Below are 20,853 nucleotides of genomic sequence, written 5' to 3' on the forward strand. Positions count from 1 at the left end.
AGCAACTCCTTGGGTATGGTAACCATCAGAGCGACCAGACCAATAGTAGGTGTAACCACCCACCATTATCTCGCCGCAATCCGGTCTCCGAACCTCAGAGAGAGCTGCAATCCCGATGTCCAAACGCTTGAGCTCAGATGATAACAGAGACAGGTGATCATCCTCTCTTAGGGATAGGACATTCCAGGCACCCACCCGAAGGGACCGCCTCAGGTTAACCCAAGGAGACCGCCGTCTGGTGGATGACACCTCAGCACCACTCCGACACACTCTCCCGCAATCTGACCCAGGGATGTTACCCCGTGGTTTCCCTCCTATCATCAAAGATTGGGGGTCCCGAAGGCTTTGCCCGAATCCCGTCATCCGGTGAGCTGCCCTGCGAAGGGAAGCTGCACAGGAGGTACTCCCACGGAGTGGGTTTTCAGATTTTTTTGCGTTTTTGCGTTTTGCGGAATGAAGGGTTTCACAGTGGCCGGAGTGCAAATCCTGCCACCAACCTCCTAATAAGAAGTAACCCAACTGCAGGAGGACGTCTGCAGACACAGTTTGGCTCTAGATATGGATGGCCGTTGGCTCACAAGGAGCTCCTCCGCCCTTTGACAATCCTCTATTTTATTTTCAACGCTGCATTTAAAATCTCTAAATCACACAGTTTAATGAGACACCTTATTCTGTCGGTCTATCCTTCGTCTTTGTCCTCGTGCAAACGGAAAATGATTCGGATGATGGCGGAAGAGAAATTTCTTCCGGAACGTTATTTTTCCTCGTAAAAATTGCAAGTCGTGGCTAAGCTACTCACTCTAAGCCTTTTTAAACGGATTTTCGAGGTAATCTCATTACTACCCTATAGATACTGTATAATCCGAGAACAGAATTCAAAAATAATTTTCCGTTTGTTTGCCCGAACCGCTTAGGTGAATTTTGCATATTTTTCAACAGCTACCTTTTGAAATCTATAATTTAATCCTCGACTTGATGGAGGTCTCGACCCGTAGGACTGTGGCCAGCGGAGCACCGCTGTTCTACCGGTGCCATTATCAAAACATTGAAGTTGTATTGTAACATCATTACATTGCACAGTAACACATAATGACCACAACTGTAATTCATAATCATTTATTATCACGTATCACGCAGAGCATTATTGCGGCAAAAATATACAAGCAGTATTAACAATAATAATATCTTTATTCGTCCCAAAAAAGCACACTCAAATACAAACGTACAATAAATAAAAGTAGATACCATTGCAATTGAGAATAAAAAGAAAAACCACATGTGTAAAAGTCGTAAATACCTTTTTGACAAATTCCCTTTGTGTGAAGCACAGTTAACAATTCAAATTCAGAAAGTTCTGCTCCAGAGAGGAACTGTGGAGCTTCTTCTCTCTCAAATATAATTGACTGCACAAAGGCACCTTTAAGTACAATAACATCATCATGCAGTGTTAGTAAAACTGCTGATAATTCTATGCTTGCATACACTAAATGGGCATTCGGAGCATAAAAGGTATTGACCGATAACTTACATTTATATAAAACTCGCAGGGATACCCGTGCTCCGCACAGGAATCCCGTGGATGACGGCGGGTCTGAAGGAGTGTTTGTCACAGTTAATTGTAAAATTGTAGAGGCTGCCACACACACACACACACACACACACACACACACACACACACACACACACACACACACACACACACACACTTTTAATAGTGTGGATGCAATATTCACAACATAGAAATCGAACCTGATAGTGTTAATACACCGCACAGCGTTTATTAATATTCGCAAGATAGAAATCAAACCCGATCGTGTTTATACACCGCACAGCGTTTAATATTCACAACATAGAAATCAAACCCGATCGTGTTTATACACCGCACAGCGTTTAATATTCACAACATAGAAATCAAACCCGATCGTGTTTATACACCGCACAGCATTTAATAGCGAACGTAGTGAGCTTCATACTCAACGCGTGCGCATGAGAGAATAGTAAACAACAACAACAACAACAACACAATACCCTGGCAATTTGGAATCCGTGTCGTCGGCTATGACCCTTTTACTTCTGGTTTTTGTCATGGGAAATGATGCGTCCCTGGAGATAAAGGCATCGTCGGAGACATGAAAGACCCAAATATCAGACATGATGTATATTTCCTCTACTGATTTTAATAAAGATAACTCCCACATCATCAAAAAATAATTTTTAATCGTGATTTACATTATTTGATCGCTGATCCCGAATCCAGGCCGAAGTGACGTAAAAACGTTATACAGTAACAATAAAAATGGTTTTTATAACCATGGTTATAACAATAATGAACAAAGAAAACGTTAATAAAATATGACTGACAGATGATGATTATATCATTATATGGTATAATATACATACGGTCATTTTTGCAAGTGTGTCGAATGCATGTCATAATTCGGAAACCAGGAAGTCGGAAGTCATTGTCTTCAATTGACTGTAGTATTAATTTCTCATTCTCGAGCAAATTCCGTTGGTCCCATGTCAATCGACTGAACTTCAAAAATTAACGTTACGCAATCAGGTGATGACGTCATAATTCGGAAACCGGGAAGTCGGAAGTCATTGTCTTCATTTGACTGTAGCATTATTTTTTCATTCTATTGCAAATGGCGTTGGCCCCATGTCAATCGGCTGAACTTGAAAAATTAACGTTACGAAATCAGGTGATGACGTCATAATTCGGAAACCAGAAGTCGGAAGTACAATTCTTTTACATCGGGACACTCCCGGGTACATGTTCTGTCAGCATCTGAAGTTTGGTGAGGATCAGTCCAGTACTTTTCACGTGCATAGGTCACAGAGAAACACACACTTTCAAATATATATATATATATATATATATATATATATATATATATATATATATATATATATATATATATATATATATATATATATATATATATATATATATATATCTTCTTCCTCTTTCGGCTGCTCCCGTTAGGGGTCGCCACAGCGGATCATCCGTATGATCCGCATCGTGATTTGGCACATGTTTTACACCGGATGCCCTTCCTGACGCAACCCTGGTCGCCTCTTACGACACAGGGATATGGTACACCTATTTTAACCGGGGTATACACCGGCCCAGTATACTGGTACTCAATTCGCCGACCTCGGAAGGATGACAGGCTGAGTCAACCCCCTGGTGTATTAATTCAGTGGCCCAACGGGGCTTGAACTCAGGACCTCTTGGATCCCAAGCCGCTGCCCTAACCACTGCGCCAACACCAGGCTTAGATATATTGTTGTGGTTACCAAATTCGCAAACCACCATTCAGGTCCCTTAGGTGAGGTATCTCGGTAAGTACATGTGTAGTTAGGCCCAAACCCGTTGTCTAGTGGGAATACATGTCATTTATGCGTGCTGCGACTCTTCAGGATAGCCGTTTTTCTTTTACTATCTTTATTTTGGACCAACCGCCATGATTACCACCACAACCACAACATCAACCACCAACCACAACGCCGCTTCACCACAACCGCCACGACCTTCACGTCACACCTCGCAACCGTAGCATCGCCACCGTTCTTGCCCCGCTGTGGGTACCGGTGTTGGACTCGTGCAGGGCGCGCGTCGAACAGCGTGTACAAAATCACGGATTTTGTGCTTCAAAAACGGATCAAAAACGACACACGCCCACTTTTTGCCGTCCAATCGGTGAGCGAGGGACGATTTGGCCCCGCCTCCAGGACGATCGATATATGCAAATTTGTGGATCAAAAAGCCTTCACGCCCACTTTTTCTCGGGCCAATGGGGAGCGAGGTGAAAGGTCAAAGGGAGGGGGTCAAAGGCGAAGCTACGGGGGGATAAAAGGACCGTGTTCGTCAGTCAGGAGAGTCGGTCGGAGAGTCAAGAAGAGGAGAGTCGGAGAGTCCAGAGGCGGAGAGTAGGAGAGTCGGAAGCAGAGGGTCAAGACTTCGCGGGCGGTGGAGCTGCTCGTCGTGTGCGTTGGAGTCGGAACGGAGGGGACGAGCTGTGGAAAGGCGGCGACACCAGACGAGGGGGTGCTCGCGTCGTGCAGGGAGCTGCACCCGAGGGAGGCCGACAGCGCGACCTGGCCGAGGTGGAGACGCACACCAGGGATAATAAAGATCCTCTATACCCCGAGCATCAGCAACCCCCTCCTGTTTCCCCCCGCGCTGAGATAGTGCGACCAAGGGGGCCCCTTTCCCACCCCCTGCCAGACACTGCCCGCGAGGCCCGCGGGGTTGGGGCGCCATCGCCGCTCCGCGTCTCATCACCAGACGGGTAGGCGCGACCCGGTCTCGGCCTCAGGCCCGCCTCATCTTTGAGGGTATTTCTTTTCCTTGGTTTTGGGTATGTGTTGTCGGCGCCGTCTGTGAGGTAGAATTGTATAAGTGTTGCCGTGTGCTCGGTAGTCGGTATTAGCTCTGCATTGTCTTCGCTTTTATATTTGCTTTTTGTGTAAATGGAATTGTGTCTTTTCTGTGTGCTTTTGGTGGAATTATATGTGTGCTTCCCGTGTGCCGCGAATAAATGTGCTTTGTGTTGAACTGTTTCCCGCTTCGCTTCGTCATTTCTCCCATTGAATCCTCATCTTGCTTCACGTAAAGGGTTGGTAGTGGGCTGAATACGCCCGATAATTAATCGAACCGTCGAGGTCGACGATAACACCGCTCGGTTATTCTGATAGTACGGAACGGGTCGCTTAAGTGGCCCGTGTCCGAAGTCGACCTGCGGCGAGGTGCGATCGCCCGGTCTACCCTCCGCGTGGGTACTTAGGTAGGTCGAATTTGGCGAGCAACCCTATCCCACGCGGGGGCTGATTGGCTCGATCGCGGTGAGACCGAAAGGTCCACCTGTGACTGGTTCCCGGCGTTAGTCCGAGAGGGTCACGACTGGATTGTCCGTCCGGTGGGCGACGTGCCGCGATTCGAGTTACGTGGCCGTCAGCACGCCGGCGGGCGCGAATACCGCAACAATATATATATATATATATATATATATATATATATATATATATATATATATATATATATATATATATATATATATATATATATATATATATATATATATATATATATATATATATATATATATATATATATATATATATATATATATATTAAAAGTTTTAGCTACTGATGACATACTACCCATTGTTACAACATTCATAATTAAGCAACCTCAGGTAATAAGTATGAGAAGACGAAGAACCACATATAAATTTTGCTATTCGACATAATAGTTTACATTCAATAGGTAGAAATTCAGCAATGACTGGTAAAAGAGTACAATATGGGTCCCACTTGGGAAGTCAAACTCCTTTCTGATCGAATTTCTCCATATATATATATATATATATATATATATATATATATATATATATATATATATATATATATATATATATATATATATATATATATTAGAAATATTTTTACGTGTTATGTCCCTCAGCAGGCATCAATAGAATGAGATGCATAAAGACTTAAACAGATGATACTTGATATGATATGAACAGTGCATAAAATTATATAAAACTGAATTACAATCAGGCAAATCAATGAGACCAAATATATACCTAGGTGTGTGTATTCATACAAAGAAAAAAATATAAATCTAACATCATTAAGTATGAAAACAATTTTGAATGCATCTCACATAAATAATTCCAAAGCACAAAGAAATTAATTTGTTGGGTGTTTTCAATCTTAATTTCACAAGAAAATAAAATAACTTCATTCTGCATAAAAGTACATGTAAATATTTTCACAATGTAAACTTAGGCTGGGTTTCCAACATACAACATTACAATTAACTATGCTGCAAATTCTTAAAAATCAAGGACGTGGACGGCTGGCACAGCGTGTTGCTGTTACTCGTTATTACTACACTAGTACGTGTCCGTACGTGCAAAAAAAGAACAACTTTCAAACAAACACACAGGCCATTCCTTCGCTCTCGTAAATGACGACTGGATTGGGGCATTGTGTTTATCTATAAATGCACATAAGAAATCGAGAAATTATGAGAATACAGTAAGTCATCACTATCCGGAAGTCCGTACGTTGTAACCCGTAATGGGGAATGTGGCTGAGGATCTCCTCCCCATTGGCCGTGCCTACGCAGTTGGTTTGGTAAACAAATGGCCATAACTTGGGAAGCACTTATTCAATTAATATCAAACCTTGAAAAGGCATACACTCAGGTCCCCAGCAATATAGCTGGCAAGTTTCAATTAGGTTGGACCAGTGGTTGTCGAGAAACAGCAGTCGCAGTCACACACACACACACACACACACACACACACACACACACACACACACACACACACACACACACACACACACACACACACACACACACACACACACACACACACACACACACACACACACACACACACACACACACACACACACCTGGAATTATAGATAGATGAGGGCTTGTTCCTGCCCGCACCTCCACACCGATCAGGGGCATATTTCAAATGTTGTGATATGGCAGTGTCCACATCTGCCTCTGTTGCTTTTGGCTGACTAGTCATGGTACTGTCTGAAAAATAATAAGAATTTCCACTTTGTATATATTGGGCTTTATGATCATCAAACAAGACTTGCAATGTCAATTACGCTCAAGTCATGCACATTATAAACTGTCATTTAGCAGAATTCATTTCCTCTGACAACTTTATAAAAATTTAGGTTCCGGAAAGGTCTCTTCCCATTCTTTCCACACAAATTGTATGTGGACATCAGAGCATTGGACATCACCCTTATTTTAGAAAATAAAAACAATTTAGTACACCAGTGTTCAAAGCAGCTTGTAACAAGTTTTAAGTTCCACTGCCCTTAAAAAGCCTCAATTAATATTATTCTTTATTATATAAAGTTATTTTCATGTCTTTTGATTTAACCATTTTACCAAAGGAAAACAATTGTGCACCGAAAAACTTGAACAAATCCCCTATAGTGACAAACTACCACAATGGAGGCTTCATTGTTACAAGCGGCAGTTTGTCGACGGCCAAAGGGTTAATTTTTTTTATGACAAAACCACATTTTTCGGCGAACAATAACTGACAATTGTTTTCCTTTTGCCTTTGGTTCGGCCGAACTCGTTAAAAGACGACATAAAAATAATATATTATAAAAAATAATATTGATTGAGGTTTTTTTAAGGGCAGTGGAACTTTAAATTTGTTACATTGCGGAACAATGCGGTAAAACGTCGGACCCGAACGGCCGAAGCATTATCCACACCAGAAATATATTTTAAAAGGTTCTGAACCAATTAAACTTGTCCAAAGTAATTTTTACAGAGTTCTCCTTTATTTACCACAGACCGGTGTTTTTCTTTTTCACCAGACCCGCGGAAAAACGAATCGATTATTTACCGTCGATTTCTCCACACGATCAGGGCCAAATCAGCGACAGCTAAACGTGATAAACGAACGATGAAATCGGGGGTTGGAGGATTCGATCGTCAGATGCACGTTCGAGTCTAATGGTCGAACCACAATCGAGTGGCCCCGAAGGTCTCGGGAGAGTTTCCATTGAATGTAACGATATAGATTCCAGAACACCAGTAACAGGAACACATCATGGATTCTGTGATGTTTAAAACGTCCAAAAACAAAAGCTAAGACACATAAAATCGATTTATAATATTATACTTACCAAAAATGATCACGGCGGAAGATAATTTTAACTACAAAAGCGGAAGTCTTCTTCAGATTAAAGCGGATTGTGTGTCACGTCACACTCAGAAGCAGCTGAAAGTTCACAAGATAAACCAAACCTCGCAAATGGCGGCTCGTGATGCGGAAATAGCAATTAGCCAATCAGATGTCTCCTCCGGTGAAAGGCAAACACAACCACACACGTCACAAGGTGGGAAAAGCGGTCACCATGGCAACACACGAGGCAGAAAAACCAGTTAGAGATAATCGCGCTGCGGCTGTACCGCGTCGTGATCTGGTTGTATAACCAATCGGCCGATTCCCGACGTCATGAATCTTTCATACTGACGTCGTGTGCCTGCTGGGTGTATACATATGAACACAGACACGTATCTATATAAAGGTACTTCCCCATTTACGTCAAAGATGCATTCCTGGAAAACATCGTTTAAATCAAAATAATGTAAATCGAACTTCAAAATCCCATTAACCTAATGTGTTCAGAAGACAATGCGTTTCTGACAGGAATAAAAATTGAGTGGAAATTTTTCAGAGTAAATTAATTAAAATATTATTACAAATATAATACCACACACAGGGGTCTAGTTGTCTTCTCTTTTTCCTGTGCAGCACAAGACTGTCAGGTCAGGTCAGGTATGGGAGCATGTGCCAGAACAGCGCGTCGCTGCGTCCACTTTCCGCCGGTACTCCAGGGGCCTCCGTCTGGCCATCCCCCAGGCAGATGCCAGGCCCATCCCCATCTCCTTGAGATGATGGTCAACCTGTTGCAACCATGAGGCACGTGGTCGACCCACTGGCCTCCTCCACTCATGAGACTCCCTCGCTGAGAGAATCTGGTGAGCAGGATCAGAGTCAGGAAAACGAGCCACATGTCCATACAGCCGCAACTGACGCTCACGGACTATGCAGGTAACAAATCTCATCCGAGTCTCTCTCAGCAACCGCTCGTTGGACACAAAATCCGACCAGCGATAGCCAAGGATTCTCCGAAGAGACCTGGTACCAAAGGAATTAAGTCTCCGTCTCAGATCCTTGGTCAGAGTCCAAGTCTCGCACCCATAGAGCAAGACTGGAAGTACCAAGGACCTGAAGACTCGGACTTTCGTCCTCCCGCACAGGTACCGGCAGCGCCACACCCCATGATCCAGTGAATCCATGACTCCCCAGGCCCGACCCAGACGTCTATTGACCTCTGACTCGCAGCCAGCAGAAACATGAATATCACTGCCAAGGGAAGTGAATCTCTCCACGACCTCAACATCCTCACCACAAACAGACACAGACAGGACAGCAGCATCCAAGATGTCACCGAAAGCCTGGATCTTAGTTTTGACCCAAGAAACCCGTAATCCCAACGGCTCCGACTCCTCATTCAGCACCTCGAGTGCCCCCAAGAGGATGTCTAAAGTCTCCGCAAAGATGACTGCATCATCTGCAAAGTCAAGGTCCGAGATCTTGACATTCCCAAATGACGCACCGCAACTTGATCTCTCCGACATCCTCCCTAGAATCCAGTCCATACAAGTGCTGAAAAGTGTGGGGGCAAGTACACATCCCTGACGAACTCCAGTAACAACTGGAAATAAGTCAGAGATGGTACCACCACACTTCACAGCACTCTCAGTACCAGAGTAGAGTTCAGACATCAGATCGATCAGTTTTGGTGGCACCCCACGAAGACCAAGAATCCTCCAGAGGACATCCTGATTCACTGAATCGAACGCTTTACAGAGATCAACATAGGCTGCAAGCAGCCCCTGCCGAAACTCTCGTCTGCGTTCGGTAAGGACACGAAGTGCAAGGATACGGTCAATCATTGACCTCTTTGGTGTAAAGCCTGACTGCTCTGGACGCTGGTGCTCAAGCAGATGGTGGCGAACCCTATCGAGAATTATCCGAGCAAAGACCTTGCCCGGCACTGAGAGCAGCGTCACCCCTCGGTAGTTGTTGCAGTCTTGGCGACACCCTTCCCTTTCCAGAGAGGGACAACAAGGCCCCTCTTCCAGTCAGTTGGGATGATGCCTGTGTTCCAGGCAGAGCACAAAACTGCATGCAACGACACGAGTGCAGCATTTCCACCAGCCTTGAGAAGTTCGGCATGGATGCCACAGATCCCTGGAGCTTTGCCCCGTTTCAACTGGTTCACCGCAGCCCATGTTTCCACAAGCGTAGGTGGACCACAGTTGATTCGAGGGTCAGCAACAGGGATTGTAACACCCTTGACGTCCAACTCGACAGTTGGGGGATCAGCCTGGTACAACCGCTCAAAGTAACCGGCCCAGCGGGCCTTCACTTCAGACTCCTCTGTCAAGAGCCTACCACTCTCTGCTCGAACTGTAGTGCTCCGAGGGATGGGCTTGGATGAACGTAATGCGCGAATTCCCTTGTAAGCGGGACGAGAATCACCTGTCCACAGGTGATGCTCTACCCCCTCACAGATTCCTCGCACATAGGCCTCCTTGTCCATCCTCAGTGCACGTACAGTTTTACGCCTCAGCTCCCTGAACAGCTCAGCTCTGCCATTCAGCCTGGCCCTGCGACTCTGGTCAATGGTATCCAGTGTCCCTTGAGAGACAAAATTCTTCTTTGCCCTGCGGTGAGCTCCAAGGCATCCACCGGCAACATCAAGGACGGTGGTCTTGAAGGCGCTCCACAACTCTTCAGGACCCCCCAAAGCACCCAGACCCCCCAAGTGTCCACTCAGCCTGTTCGCAAACTCCTCAGCTACTCTCTCATCCCTGAGCTTGGCAACATCCAGCCTCGGCTGGGAGGGTACCATTCTCCAGGATTTAAGGTGCAGCTTTAGAGTTGCTACAACAAGCCTGTGGTCAGTATTGAGGAACTGAGCACTCCAGTAGACGTTGCAGTTCTGGATCATCCTCCAACGACCGTCAATGAGGACATGGTCAATCTCCTTTGCCACACCGCCAGCGTTGGAATACCAAGTCCAGCGATGAGCTTGTGGGCGCTGAAACCATGAACCAGCCACCCTAAGTCCATGACTTCTTGCAAAGTCAAGGAACTTAGTGCCATTCTGGTTCATAGTTCCTGACCCATGGGGACCAACACACACCTCATAACCATCCCTATCAGTTCCAGTCGATGCATTGAAATCCCCCAAGACTAGAAGTGTATCTCGTCTGGGGCACCGATCAACCACAGACTCGAGTGTGGTGTAGAATGCATCCTTCACGGTGAGATCACTCGCCTCAGTCGGAGCATAAACAGAGACCAGGGAAATGACACCTAAGGAGTGATGAATCCTTAATCTCATAATACGCTCGTTGACCGGTGTTACCTCAATTATCATTGGGGTCAGCTTATTGGACACAGCTACAGCAACTCCTTGGGTATGGTAACCATCAGAGCGACCAGACCAATAGTAGGTGTAACCACCCACCATTATCTCGCCGCAATCCGGTCTCCGAACCTCAGAGAGAGCTGCAATCCCGATGTCCAAACGCTTGAGCTCAGATGATAACATAGACAGGTGATCATCCTCTCTTAGGGATAGGACATTCCAGGCACCCACCCGAAGGGACCGCCTCAGGTTAACCCAAGGAGACCGCCGTCTGGTGGACGACACCTCAGCACCACTCCGACACACTCTCCCGCAATCTGACCCAGGGATGTTACCCCGTGGTTTCCCTCCTATCAAAGAATGGGGGTCCCGAAGGCTTTGCCCCAATCCCGTCATCCGGTGAGCTGCCCTGCGAAGGGAAGCTGCACAGGAGGTACTCCCACGGAGTGGGTTTTCAGATTTTTTTGCGTTTTTGCGTTTTGCGGAATGAAGGGTTTTACGCTGGCCGGAGTGCAAATCCTGCCACCAACCTCCTAATAAGAAGTGACCCAACTGCAGGAGGACGTCCGCAGACACAGTTGGGCACTAGATATGGATGGCCGTTGGCTCACAAGGAGCTCCTCCGCCCTTTGACAGGTTTTGTTTTTAATCCTGCTGGGTGTCCATATCCAAACACCCTCCTCACCAGAAAACCTGGTGGGGGAGACGGTTTAGTCGCCGACAACCCGACCATGGAACAGGTTAGTACAGGTTTACATGGTACCTGTAGCAGGTCACAGATCGAACCTGACCTGACAGAAAAATCGAATCGAAAAATCAATCGAAAAATCGATCGAACCTGACAAGACTGTGAGCAGCATCATACATCTATACAAACACATTGTGTCAGTTATGAAAAGGACCCTGGTGTGTAACACTCAACAAATAAAGGAACGCTTCGTTAGATATCTCATAAGTAATTGTGCTTCGTCAGGTACCTTCTCCTCATATTAGGGATTGGGGAAAATGCATTGTGAGAGTTCGCAGGTTCCATTGCAGTTGTGATTCTACACTTTCTATCCTTCCTCCATCCATCCATTCCCCCTCCCACATATCCATCCATTGATCCCAATCCCTCACCCTTCCCCCTCTCGGACCCCTCAAACTCTGTAACCCCCCCCTCCCCTTTCATTTCATCCATTCCAATCCATCCCCTACTCAATCCCCATCTTATCCCTCCCTGCACATTCCCACAAACAAATCACACCAACACCACAACCACATCGCCACCACAATTACAATGACACACATTCAGAGCCATGTTAACGCAACCATTGTTGCTGACGCAGTTCTTCCAAGATGCGACGTCACACTTATTATTTCCAATGGGAGGTGATGCAGCAGGAGTTAAAGCATGTTGCGGTGACCTATGCTCCCTGAAAGACATGCCCCATCTAAGGCCGACCAAAGATGGCACGTGGCGGACTTCTGTGCCTGTCGAATATAGCGCATCCAGGGACCAGCACGGAACAAGACCACAAACCTCTGTTCATACCTGAACGAGTCATTGCCCGGACGAGTCACTGTCCGGACGAGTCACTGTCCGGATGAGTCACTGTCTGTTCGAGTTGCGTGGACCAAAGGGATTAGAGGGCAGAAGTCACACATTTCATGGGTGTGCAGCCACCCAGAAGATACCCTTATTTATTAAATTTGCTCATGTCTGTCTGTTCGTTGTGGGTTCAAGTATATACCCTTGTACTTCCATCCTGGTGAATGGCTGAACGCCTGTGGTATGTACTTCGCCGCCTCCCATCCCACGCGCGTCATAATCTCCAAGGATTTCAGCTGTTCTCCTCCTAGGGAAATCGTTCAGCTATCCGTTCAGGTCAGTGTTAACCGTCCTGTCCATGATAACTGGGTCAGGAGTGGGATAATTAATTTAACCCCCTGCCCCAGACATGACACTTGGTGTCAGGAGTAGGATTTTTTGAGCCCCTCCCCCCTCCCACCACGACAAATGGCATCGCGGTGGGATTTTTGAATCCATCAGGACAGGACATTTGGTGTTGGAGCGAGCTAAGCTTGAACAAAATAAAAGGAGAAGAATTGGGAATCTAAATTGTTAAACAATCACCTCTCTCCCATTGAGGAGAGGGGGTTGCGGTGACTGAGGTACAAACTGTATCGTTAATTGGTGTCGGGAGAAAAGAACACTTGGAAATTGAAGGGAACTTTTTTTTTGAGGAGATTGAAAGTGCACGGAAAACGGTGGACATGCACAGGATGGCATTGATCGTGCTCGATGGTGAGGATGAAGCTGAGTGATGACGATAAGGTAGAAACCTCCCCCCATTCCTGAGCCATCGAGCCAGGAAGCGGATGTCATGACTCTCCAGGCCATGATGAAAGAAATGATGAAATAAAAACCAATGTCACCCCCAGGGTGACCAATATCTTGCCAAAACGTGAACATGAGTGTGGTGAATTAACGTGAATCAAGGGACATGACGCGGGATCACATGTTGTGCGTCTCGCGTATAAGGGGATGTCTCTCTGCGGCACGAGTGATTGTCCCCGGGGCATTGCTACTGACATCGGCTGTCCACTTGATGCTCGTTAACTGAAGGTGCTCATTGACTGGTGAGAATGGAGATTATATCGAGCTCCGTGCTTACGCGGATTAGTCTGCAATGGTTAACTGCACATGTATACGTTTCTGCTTATGTACTCCTAGCTGAACCTGTATTTCCTGGTGTGTCCACAGAAGCGGCTCCAATCAAATGGAATAAAGCCTAAACTCTGAAGGTTCATCTCTCGCTCTCATTTCAATTTATTCCATTTGATTTTCTCGGCTCTCTCAACCAAAGATGGACAAGATCTACAAACCAGAGAGGTTCGACGCAGACCCAAACACGACTGACGCAGAAATGAAATGGTCACATTGGTTCTGCTCCTTCTCACACTATCTGACCATCATCGCGGAGGGAGCTGACAAATTTGCCGCTCTCGTGAATCATGTCTCGCCCGGCGTATACAGGCTCTTCTCGGGGTGCGACACTTACGAAGCAGCGATTGACGTACTGCAGGCGCTCTACGTGAAGCCCAAGAACGAGGTATACATACGACATCTTCTCAACACACGCAAGCAAGCAGCCGGGGAGACAATCGATCAGTTCCTGCAAGCTCTGAATCAGCTGGGAAAAGACGGCAGCTTCCGGGCCGTAAGCGCCGAGGAACACCGAAAGGAAGCGACACGGGAGGCATTCATCCAAGGACTCAGATCAGCCCACATACGGCAACGCTTACTAGAGAAAGCGCAACCCACTCTTGACAAGGTAGTCGATCAGGCTCGAGCGATGGATACGGCTCAGCAGCAATCTGAGTCATTTGGGACACCGATGCTGCTCATGAACGCTGCTACGATGGGAACCCAAGGAACCCCACTGGCACAGACTCAGCCAGACATGAGGGATGGAGAAACACCCGAGGAGCCGGATACCCAGACCTCGTCAAACTCCTCAGCAACTGCTCCGGTCGGTAAATGCTTCTTTTGTGGGTACAAAAGGCATCCTCGCCAAAAATGTCCAGCCAGAGATGCCACATGCATGAATTGCGACAAGAAAGGGCATTATGCCAGGGTATGTAAATCTACTCTAAGGAGGAATAAACCCACTTCTGCGGCTCTCTACTCGCAAAATAAATTGACTGCAGCCTCTCCGGGGAATCTATCCAAGGCTATCATCAACGTACGAATTAACGGGCATATGGCTGAGGCACTGATTGATACCGGTAGCTCTGAAAGTTTCGTCAACAGCTCGCTAGTGAAGGGCAGGAAATGGGTAATCCACCCGACTGACAATACGGTATGCATGGCCGCCACCTCACTACAATCCCGCGTACGAGGGTACTGCAATGTTGAATTGGACGTAAAAGGGTACACGCATCGGGATGTAAAGGTGCTGGTGCTTCGTGATTTGTGCGCAGACGTAATTCTGGGTCATAATGTCCTCAAGCAGCACACGAGCATCGAAAATACCCTTTGGAGGAAGCAAGCCTCGTCTAATTTTAAATGCGCTGACCACCGCGGAGGTGACGTCCCCCAGCTGTTCGCTAACTTGTCGCCGGTCTGCAAACCGATAGCGATCAAATCGCGGCGATATACCACTGCTGACATGAATTTCATCACTTCAGAAACCAAGCGATTACTGGAGGAGGGAATTATAGAACCGAGCGATTCGCCATGGCGCGCACAGGTGTTAGTGACCAGCAGTCAGAACCATAAGAGACGGATGGTTGTCGATTATTCCCAAACGGTCAATCGCTTCACCCAACTCGACGCCTACCCCCTGCCGCGCATAGATGAGATGGTCGAACGCGTGGCCACCAGATTATAGGTATTCAGTACCATCGACTTGCGAAGCGCCTATCATCAAATTCCCATCCGAGAGGAAGACAAACCGTACACTGCATTCCAGGCAGGGCGGCGCCTCTACCAGTTCAGAAGGATACCATTCGGTGTCACGAATGGAGTAGCTTGCTTCCAACGGGTTATGGACGACATCATCTCAGATGAAAACCTCGAAGACACTTTTGTTTACGTGGATAATGTCACAGTGTGCGGTAGGGATCAGAGGGAACATGATAGGAATCTGGACAGATTCTTGAGCATTGCTGGAAAATATAATCTGACTCTCAACTACGAGAAATGCGTATTCTCGGCAAGGTCAATTGACCTTCTCGGCTACACGATAGCCAACGGCACACTTAAGCCTGATCCTGAGCGTGCGCCCGCTCCGTGAGCTTCCACCACCTCAGGACTTGCAGACAATGCGCCGGGTGATCGGGATGTTCGCTTACTATGCAAGATGGATTTCGCAATACTCCGAGAAAATATATCCCCTAGTGCATTGCAAAAACTTTCCACCAGATGCCGCTGTCGTGAAAGCTTTCCACGATCTCAAGGATGATATCAGTAAGTCCGTGGTTTTATCGATCGACAGCTCGGTGCCCTTCGTGGTGGAAACCGACGCTTCAAATCACGCCATAGCTGCAACACTTAATCAGTCTGGGCGGCCGGTCGCTTTCTTCTCGAGAACTCTCTCTAGAAGCGAGCAGAGACACTCGGCAATAGAGAAGGAGGCGTACGCCATCGTCGAAGCGCTGCGTAAATGGAGACATTATTTACTGGGAAACCACTTCACGCTCGTTACGGACCAACGATCCGTTGGCTTTCATGTTTGATGGGAAAAATAACGGGAAAATTAAGAATGAAAAAAATTATGAGATGGCGGATAGACCTAGCCTGCTACAGGTACGACATTGTTTACCGGCCCGGGAAGGAAAACCCTGCTGCAGATACCTTCTCCCGGGTCTACAGTTCGGCAACAATCAGTCAGGCTTTGCAAGACCTCCATGTGTCTCTGTGCCACCCAGGGGTAACCAGGATGGCACATTTCGTACGCAGACAAAATCTTCCCTATTCTGTTGAAGATATTAAACAAATGAATGCTTCATGCCCTGTTTGTGCTGAACTAAAACCCAGATTCTTTGGCGCGGCATCTGGCAGACTGATCAAGGCTACTTCCCCCTTCGAGAGACTAAACATCGACTTCAAAGGGCCCCTGCCCACCGAGACAGACAACAGATACATATTCACCGTTGTTGATGAATATTCAAGGTTCCCTTTCGCGTTTCCGTGCTCGGATATGACCTCGGGCACTGTCGTAAAATGTCTGTCTGACGTCTTCGCTATGTTTGGGAGACCTTCGTACATACATTCAGACAGAGGAGCCGTGTTTCATGTCGGCCGGGCTAAAACAATTCCTATTAGAGCACGGCATAGCAACTAGTCGAACGACGGGTTACAACCCACAGGGGAACGGGCAGGTGGAAAGGTATAATGGAGTTATTTGGAAAGCCATAACTCTGGCGCTGAAATCGAGAGGACTGGGCCCCGAGCGATGGGAGGTTGCTCTTCCTGACGCAATGAATTCCATACGCTCTTTGCTCTGCACGTCCACGAATGCCACTCCTCACGAACGTATGTTTACTCACCAACGACGTTATGTTGACAGTCAAACGGTGCCCAACTGGCTGACCCACCCCGGTACAGTGTTCATGAAACGCCCGGTACGACAAAGCAAGTATGAACCGCTGGTGGAGGGGGTCGAACTCATTGACACTAATCCAGAGTATGCTCATGTCAGGCTCCCGGATGGCAGGGAGACCACTGTGTCGGTTCGCCATCTGGCTCCCGCCGGTCTCCTCCCGCCGGTACACCACCTCCTGGCTCTCCTCCTTCTGACATTTCAGGAACTCCGCCAGGCGACGGGGCTGCCGTGTTCCCCCGAGGGCGGACGAGGAGTCATCCCCGGCACAAGTCGAGGCTCACCAAGAGGATCGGGAGTCTCCCTCAAGTGAAACTGCCGTTTACTCCCGGAGAGGTCGACGAATAAGGGCCCCTCGACGACTCAATCTGTAAAGGGGATTATCGGCATTCTCGCTGCTCATGCTCCTATATGCCCATTATATCATATATCGATGCTCATTTCCATGCTCCTACAACTCAAAATAATCACTGCTTGGCATGTATGCTCCTGTAGATCTATTAGTCCGCGTTGCTTGAAATGTATACTCCTATAGAGCTAAAGCAATCATGGTGTGTAAGATGGGCCCCTAGTTACATTTTAAAGGTGAGGAGAATGTGGTGAATTAACGTGAATCAAGGGACATGACGCGGGATCACATGTTGTGCGTCTCGCGTATAAGGGGATGTCTCTCTGCGGCACGAGTGATTGTCCCCGGGGCATTGCTACTGACATCGGCTGTCCACTTGATGCTCGTTAACTGAAGGTGCTCATTGACTGGTGAGAATGGAGATTATATCGAACTCCGTGCTTACGCGGATTAGTCTGCAATGGTTAACTGCACATGTATACGTTTCTGCTTATGTACTCCTAGCTGAACCTGTATTTCCTGGTGTGTCCACAGAAGCGGCTCCAATCAAATGGAATAAAGCCTAAACTCTGAAGGTTCATCTCTCGCTCTCATTTCAATGAGTGACTTATTTATTCGATTAAAGTTACTCAAAAAATAAGCGTTTCGTCGACCTTGATGCTTGACCTTCTTGTGACCTTGACCTTCGATGTTGAGCTTTATATTTTCATACGGTTAATGGTATCTCTCCAGGACCGTTGTACATGAAATATCAAGAGATTTTGATGAGAACTAAGGAAATAAAATTTTCATGAAAAATCCGTTTTTTCGTCATCAAATGACGTCACAGCATCAAACTTTTGACAGATCTGGAAAGCACTTATCAAGCGCTTTCATATGAGGTATTACTCGATATGGTATCTAAGATTTCAAAATTTTACCTTGGGGTCAAAGACTTTCAACCTCCAGCGCTAACCATGAAGGTCAAGGCCGATCGCCACCAAAAATTAATCAGCTGAGCGCCAGACCATGAACTATATACCCATGAAGTTTGAAGACGATCCGATCAAAATTACTCAAAAAATAAGGGTTTCGTCGACTCCCCTGATTTGCGACAAAGTGACCTTGACCTTTGACCTTGACCTTGAAAATTTTATGCGCTGAAAGGGACCTCTATAGGCCTCTGATATGCGAAGTTACAAAAATTTCCAATGATAACTATGCTCTGCAGAGTGATCGATACGTGATTACAGACAAACAAAACAAAACAAACAAAAAAAAAACATACACGCTGACTAATATATCTGGCAAAAACTTCGTTTTGGCAAGATAACAAATGAAAAAACAAAGTGAACAAATGAATGAACAAAGGAATGAATTTATGAAAATAATAAGTGGGATGGAGAGTGACATGAAGGGGATAACTGAGCAAATGAACTAATTTAAGGAGGGAAAAACACAGGAACTGGGGGCAAGAATTGATGGAGTAGGAAAAAGGAATAACACGAAGGGAATGGAAACCAAAATTGATGAACAAAGGAGTGAAGTAGGGGAAATGGAGAAAGAAGTGGTATTAGAAGGATAAATTGTTGGAATGGAAAACGACATTGATGAACAAAGGAGTGAAATGGAGAAAGAAATGGCATCAGAAGAAATTGGGTCAACAAATCAAAGAATTGACAAGGCAAATGAGGACCTTGAAGGCCATCATTCCTTTGTGGATGCCAGAATGTAACAGTAGGTCGAGGAATGGGGATTTTGTAAGTGCCAGGGTGGTGGTTTGGCTGAGGAGGTGGGAGGTTGGAGGCTCGTTGGCAGAAGCGAGAGTGGGTGTTCGTTGATAGCGGTCCATGGAGGCCATAATTGACTGGGGAAAGGATGGATGAGATGTTGCAGGAGTGGCTGGACACTTGGGACAATACCATCAAGGGAGAGGTGGTAGAACCAAAATTTTCTGTTATTCTCAAAGGTGACGTTGATGGTTCTGTTGAGACAATGCTTGGGCTGAGTGACTTGTATGGAGCCAGTGGTGAGGTTTAACTGGACTTGCTGCATTTTGGCATTGGGGATGTTGTTGAGGAGAGTTGAGCAGATTTGGCAGAGTCAATGTTTGAACCGTTTGCAGAGCATGTGGTTGAGGGGAGGGGGGGTAGGTGACAGTGGTGTTGACATGTCAAGCACTACACAAGTGGCTGATCTTGTTGAAACAATGATAAGTGAGTTTGCTGATGAAAACTCTGGAGAGAGAATTGCCCAATTTGAAAAAGTGCAAGACAGTTTAACAGTCACAGACAGATCCCAAGTGGAAGAGCAGGATGCTTGTCAAATGGACAAGAGGGAGAGTGATTTTTTTTTATAATGAACTTGCAGAACCAATCTCAGAGTTCAAATTTGGATCGAAGTTGTGAAGGCGGATTACTCATCTTTTGTGAACCGTATGGGGGTGATGCCAGGGCAGAGGGTTGTGATGAGTCTGGTGCTTCTCGCTGTTGTAATGCATATGGTGCAGCTGTCATTGAAAGTGGATCTACAGAAATGCTTTTTGATGATTGCACAGTAGGATATGATACATTGGATACTGTGAGGAGGAATGACATTGAAGATGTGAAGGTGCTGGGTGAGGAAAGTGATCTTCCTGAAGTATTGCTTCTTGAACTTGGCACTTATATTACAAGAGGGCAAATTTTGACGTTTATTTGCTTGAGCCAATGTTGGAACAGTCCCAAGAAGGATGTGTTGACGAGGAGAGTAGCAGCAACTGTAGCTTCCTGTGAGTTGAGCGAGAGGCTGATCTTGAATCAAACCAAAGTGAGTCAAGCGCAAGCTTTGAAGGGAGAATGCCCCCACTTGGTGTGAATGTAGAGGATTCCAGTGATGAAGATGATGCTCAGCATTTTTCATTGGATTGAACTTGCAGTTGCTGATGTACCTCAGGAATCCTTTCCAGATGTTAGTCCTATAGATTCATCAGCAAGGGGATATTGAGGAGAAACAGCTGGATGAATTGCATGATGAAGGTGAATTGCCAAGTACTGGACTTTTTAGCAATGAGAACCATGTGGAACTTTATATAGGAGTTTGTCAGTCTTCTTTCAATCCAGTGGTTAATAAGGATGCTCCAGAGCTTGTACCACTTGAGAAGGAGTTTGAAGTTGAGGAATGAATAATGGGGAGTGAACCATTGGATGATGATTGTCGGATTGGAGGCAAGAAGGAGATGGATGAGAAGATGAGCTTTCAAGGGAATCTCTGTCTGAGGTAAATGCTTGCCAGTAAGCAAATCAGGAAACAGATTTGGCAGAATCCTTGTCCTTTTTTCTGGCGAAGGGAGATGCCCATAATGGAATGGTACACCACCATGACCACCTGCCTTTGGCGGCTGGCCTCCTCATACCAACTGGACCACCAGTTGAGAT

At 46.4% G+C, this 20,853-nt stretch overlaps 1 protein-coding gene and 1 long non-coding RNA gene across 2 annotated transcripts; one reads left to right on the forward strand and one right to left on the reverse strand.

Moving 5' to 3' along the window:
- Positions 1-611: 611 nt before the first annotated feature.
- LOC147022192 (uncharacterized) lies at positions 612-8,228 on the reverse strand. Its single transcript, XR_015061109.1, has 4 exons — positions 7,697-8,228; positions 6,440-6,572; positions 1,529-1,633; positions 612-1,417 (listed from the first exon to the last, which is right to left on the reverse strand). It is a non-coding gene; the product is annotated as an uncharacterized LOC147022192 (long non-coding RNA).
- A 5,254-nt stretch (positions 8,229-13,482) lies between these two features.
- On the forward strand, positions 13,483-20,600 carry LOC147022193 (uncharacterized). The gene is made up of 4 exons (XM_085890486.1): positions 13,483-13,642; positions 13,767-15,091; positions 19,947-20,245; positions 20,400-20,600. Exons 2-4 carry the CDS (start codon positions 13,870-13,872, stop codon positions 20,598-20,600), a joined length of 1,722 nt encoding a protein of 573 aa, XP_085746612.1. The 5' UTR covers positions 13,483-13,642; positions 13,767-13,869.
- Positions 20,601-20,853: the final 253 nt, after the last annotated feature.

This window comes from Eptatretus burgeri, chromosome 8 (assembly GCF_056783735.1).
Source record: "Eptatretus burgeri isolate ZD-2024b chromosome 8, Ebu_testis_v1, whole genome shotgun sequence".
NCBI lineage: Eukaryota > Metazoa > Chordata > Myxini > Myxiniformes > Myxinidae > Eptatretus > Eptatretus burgeri.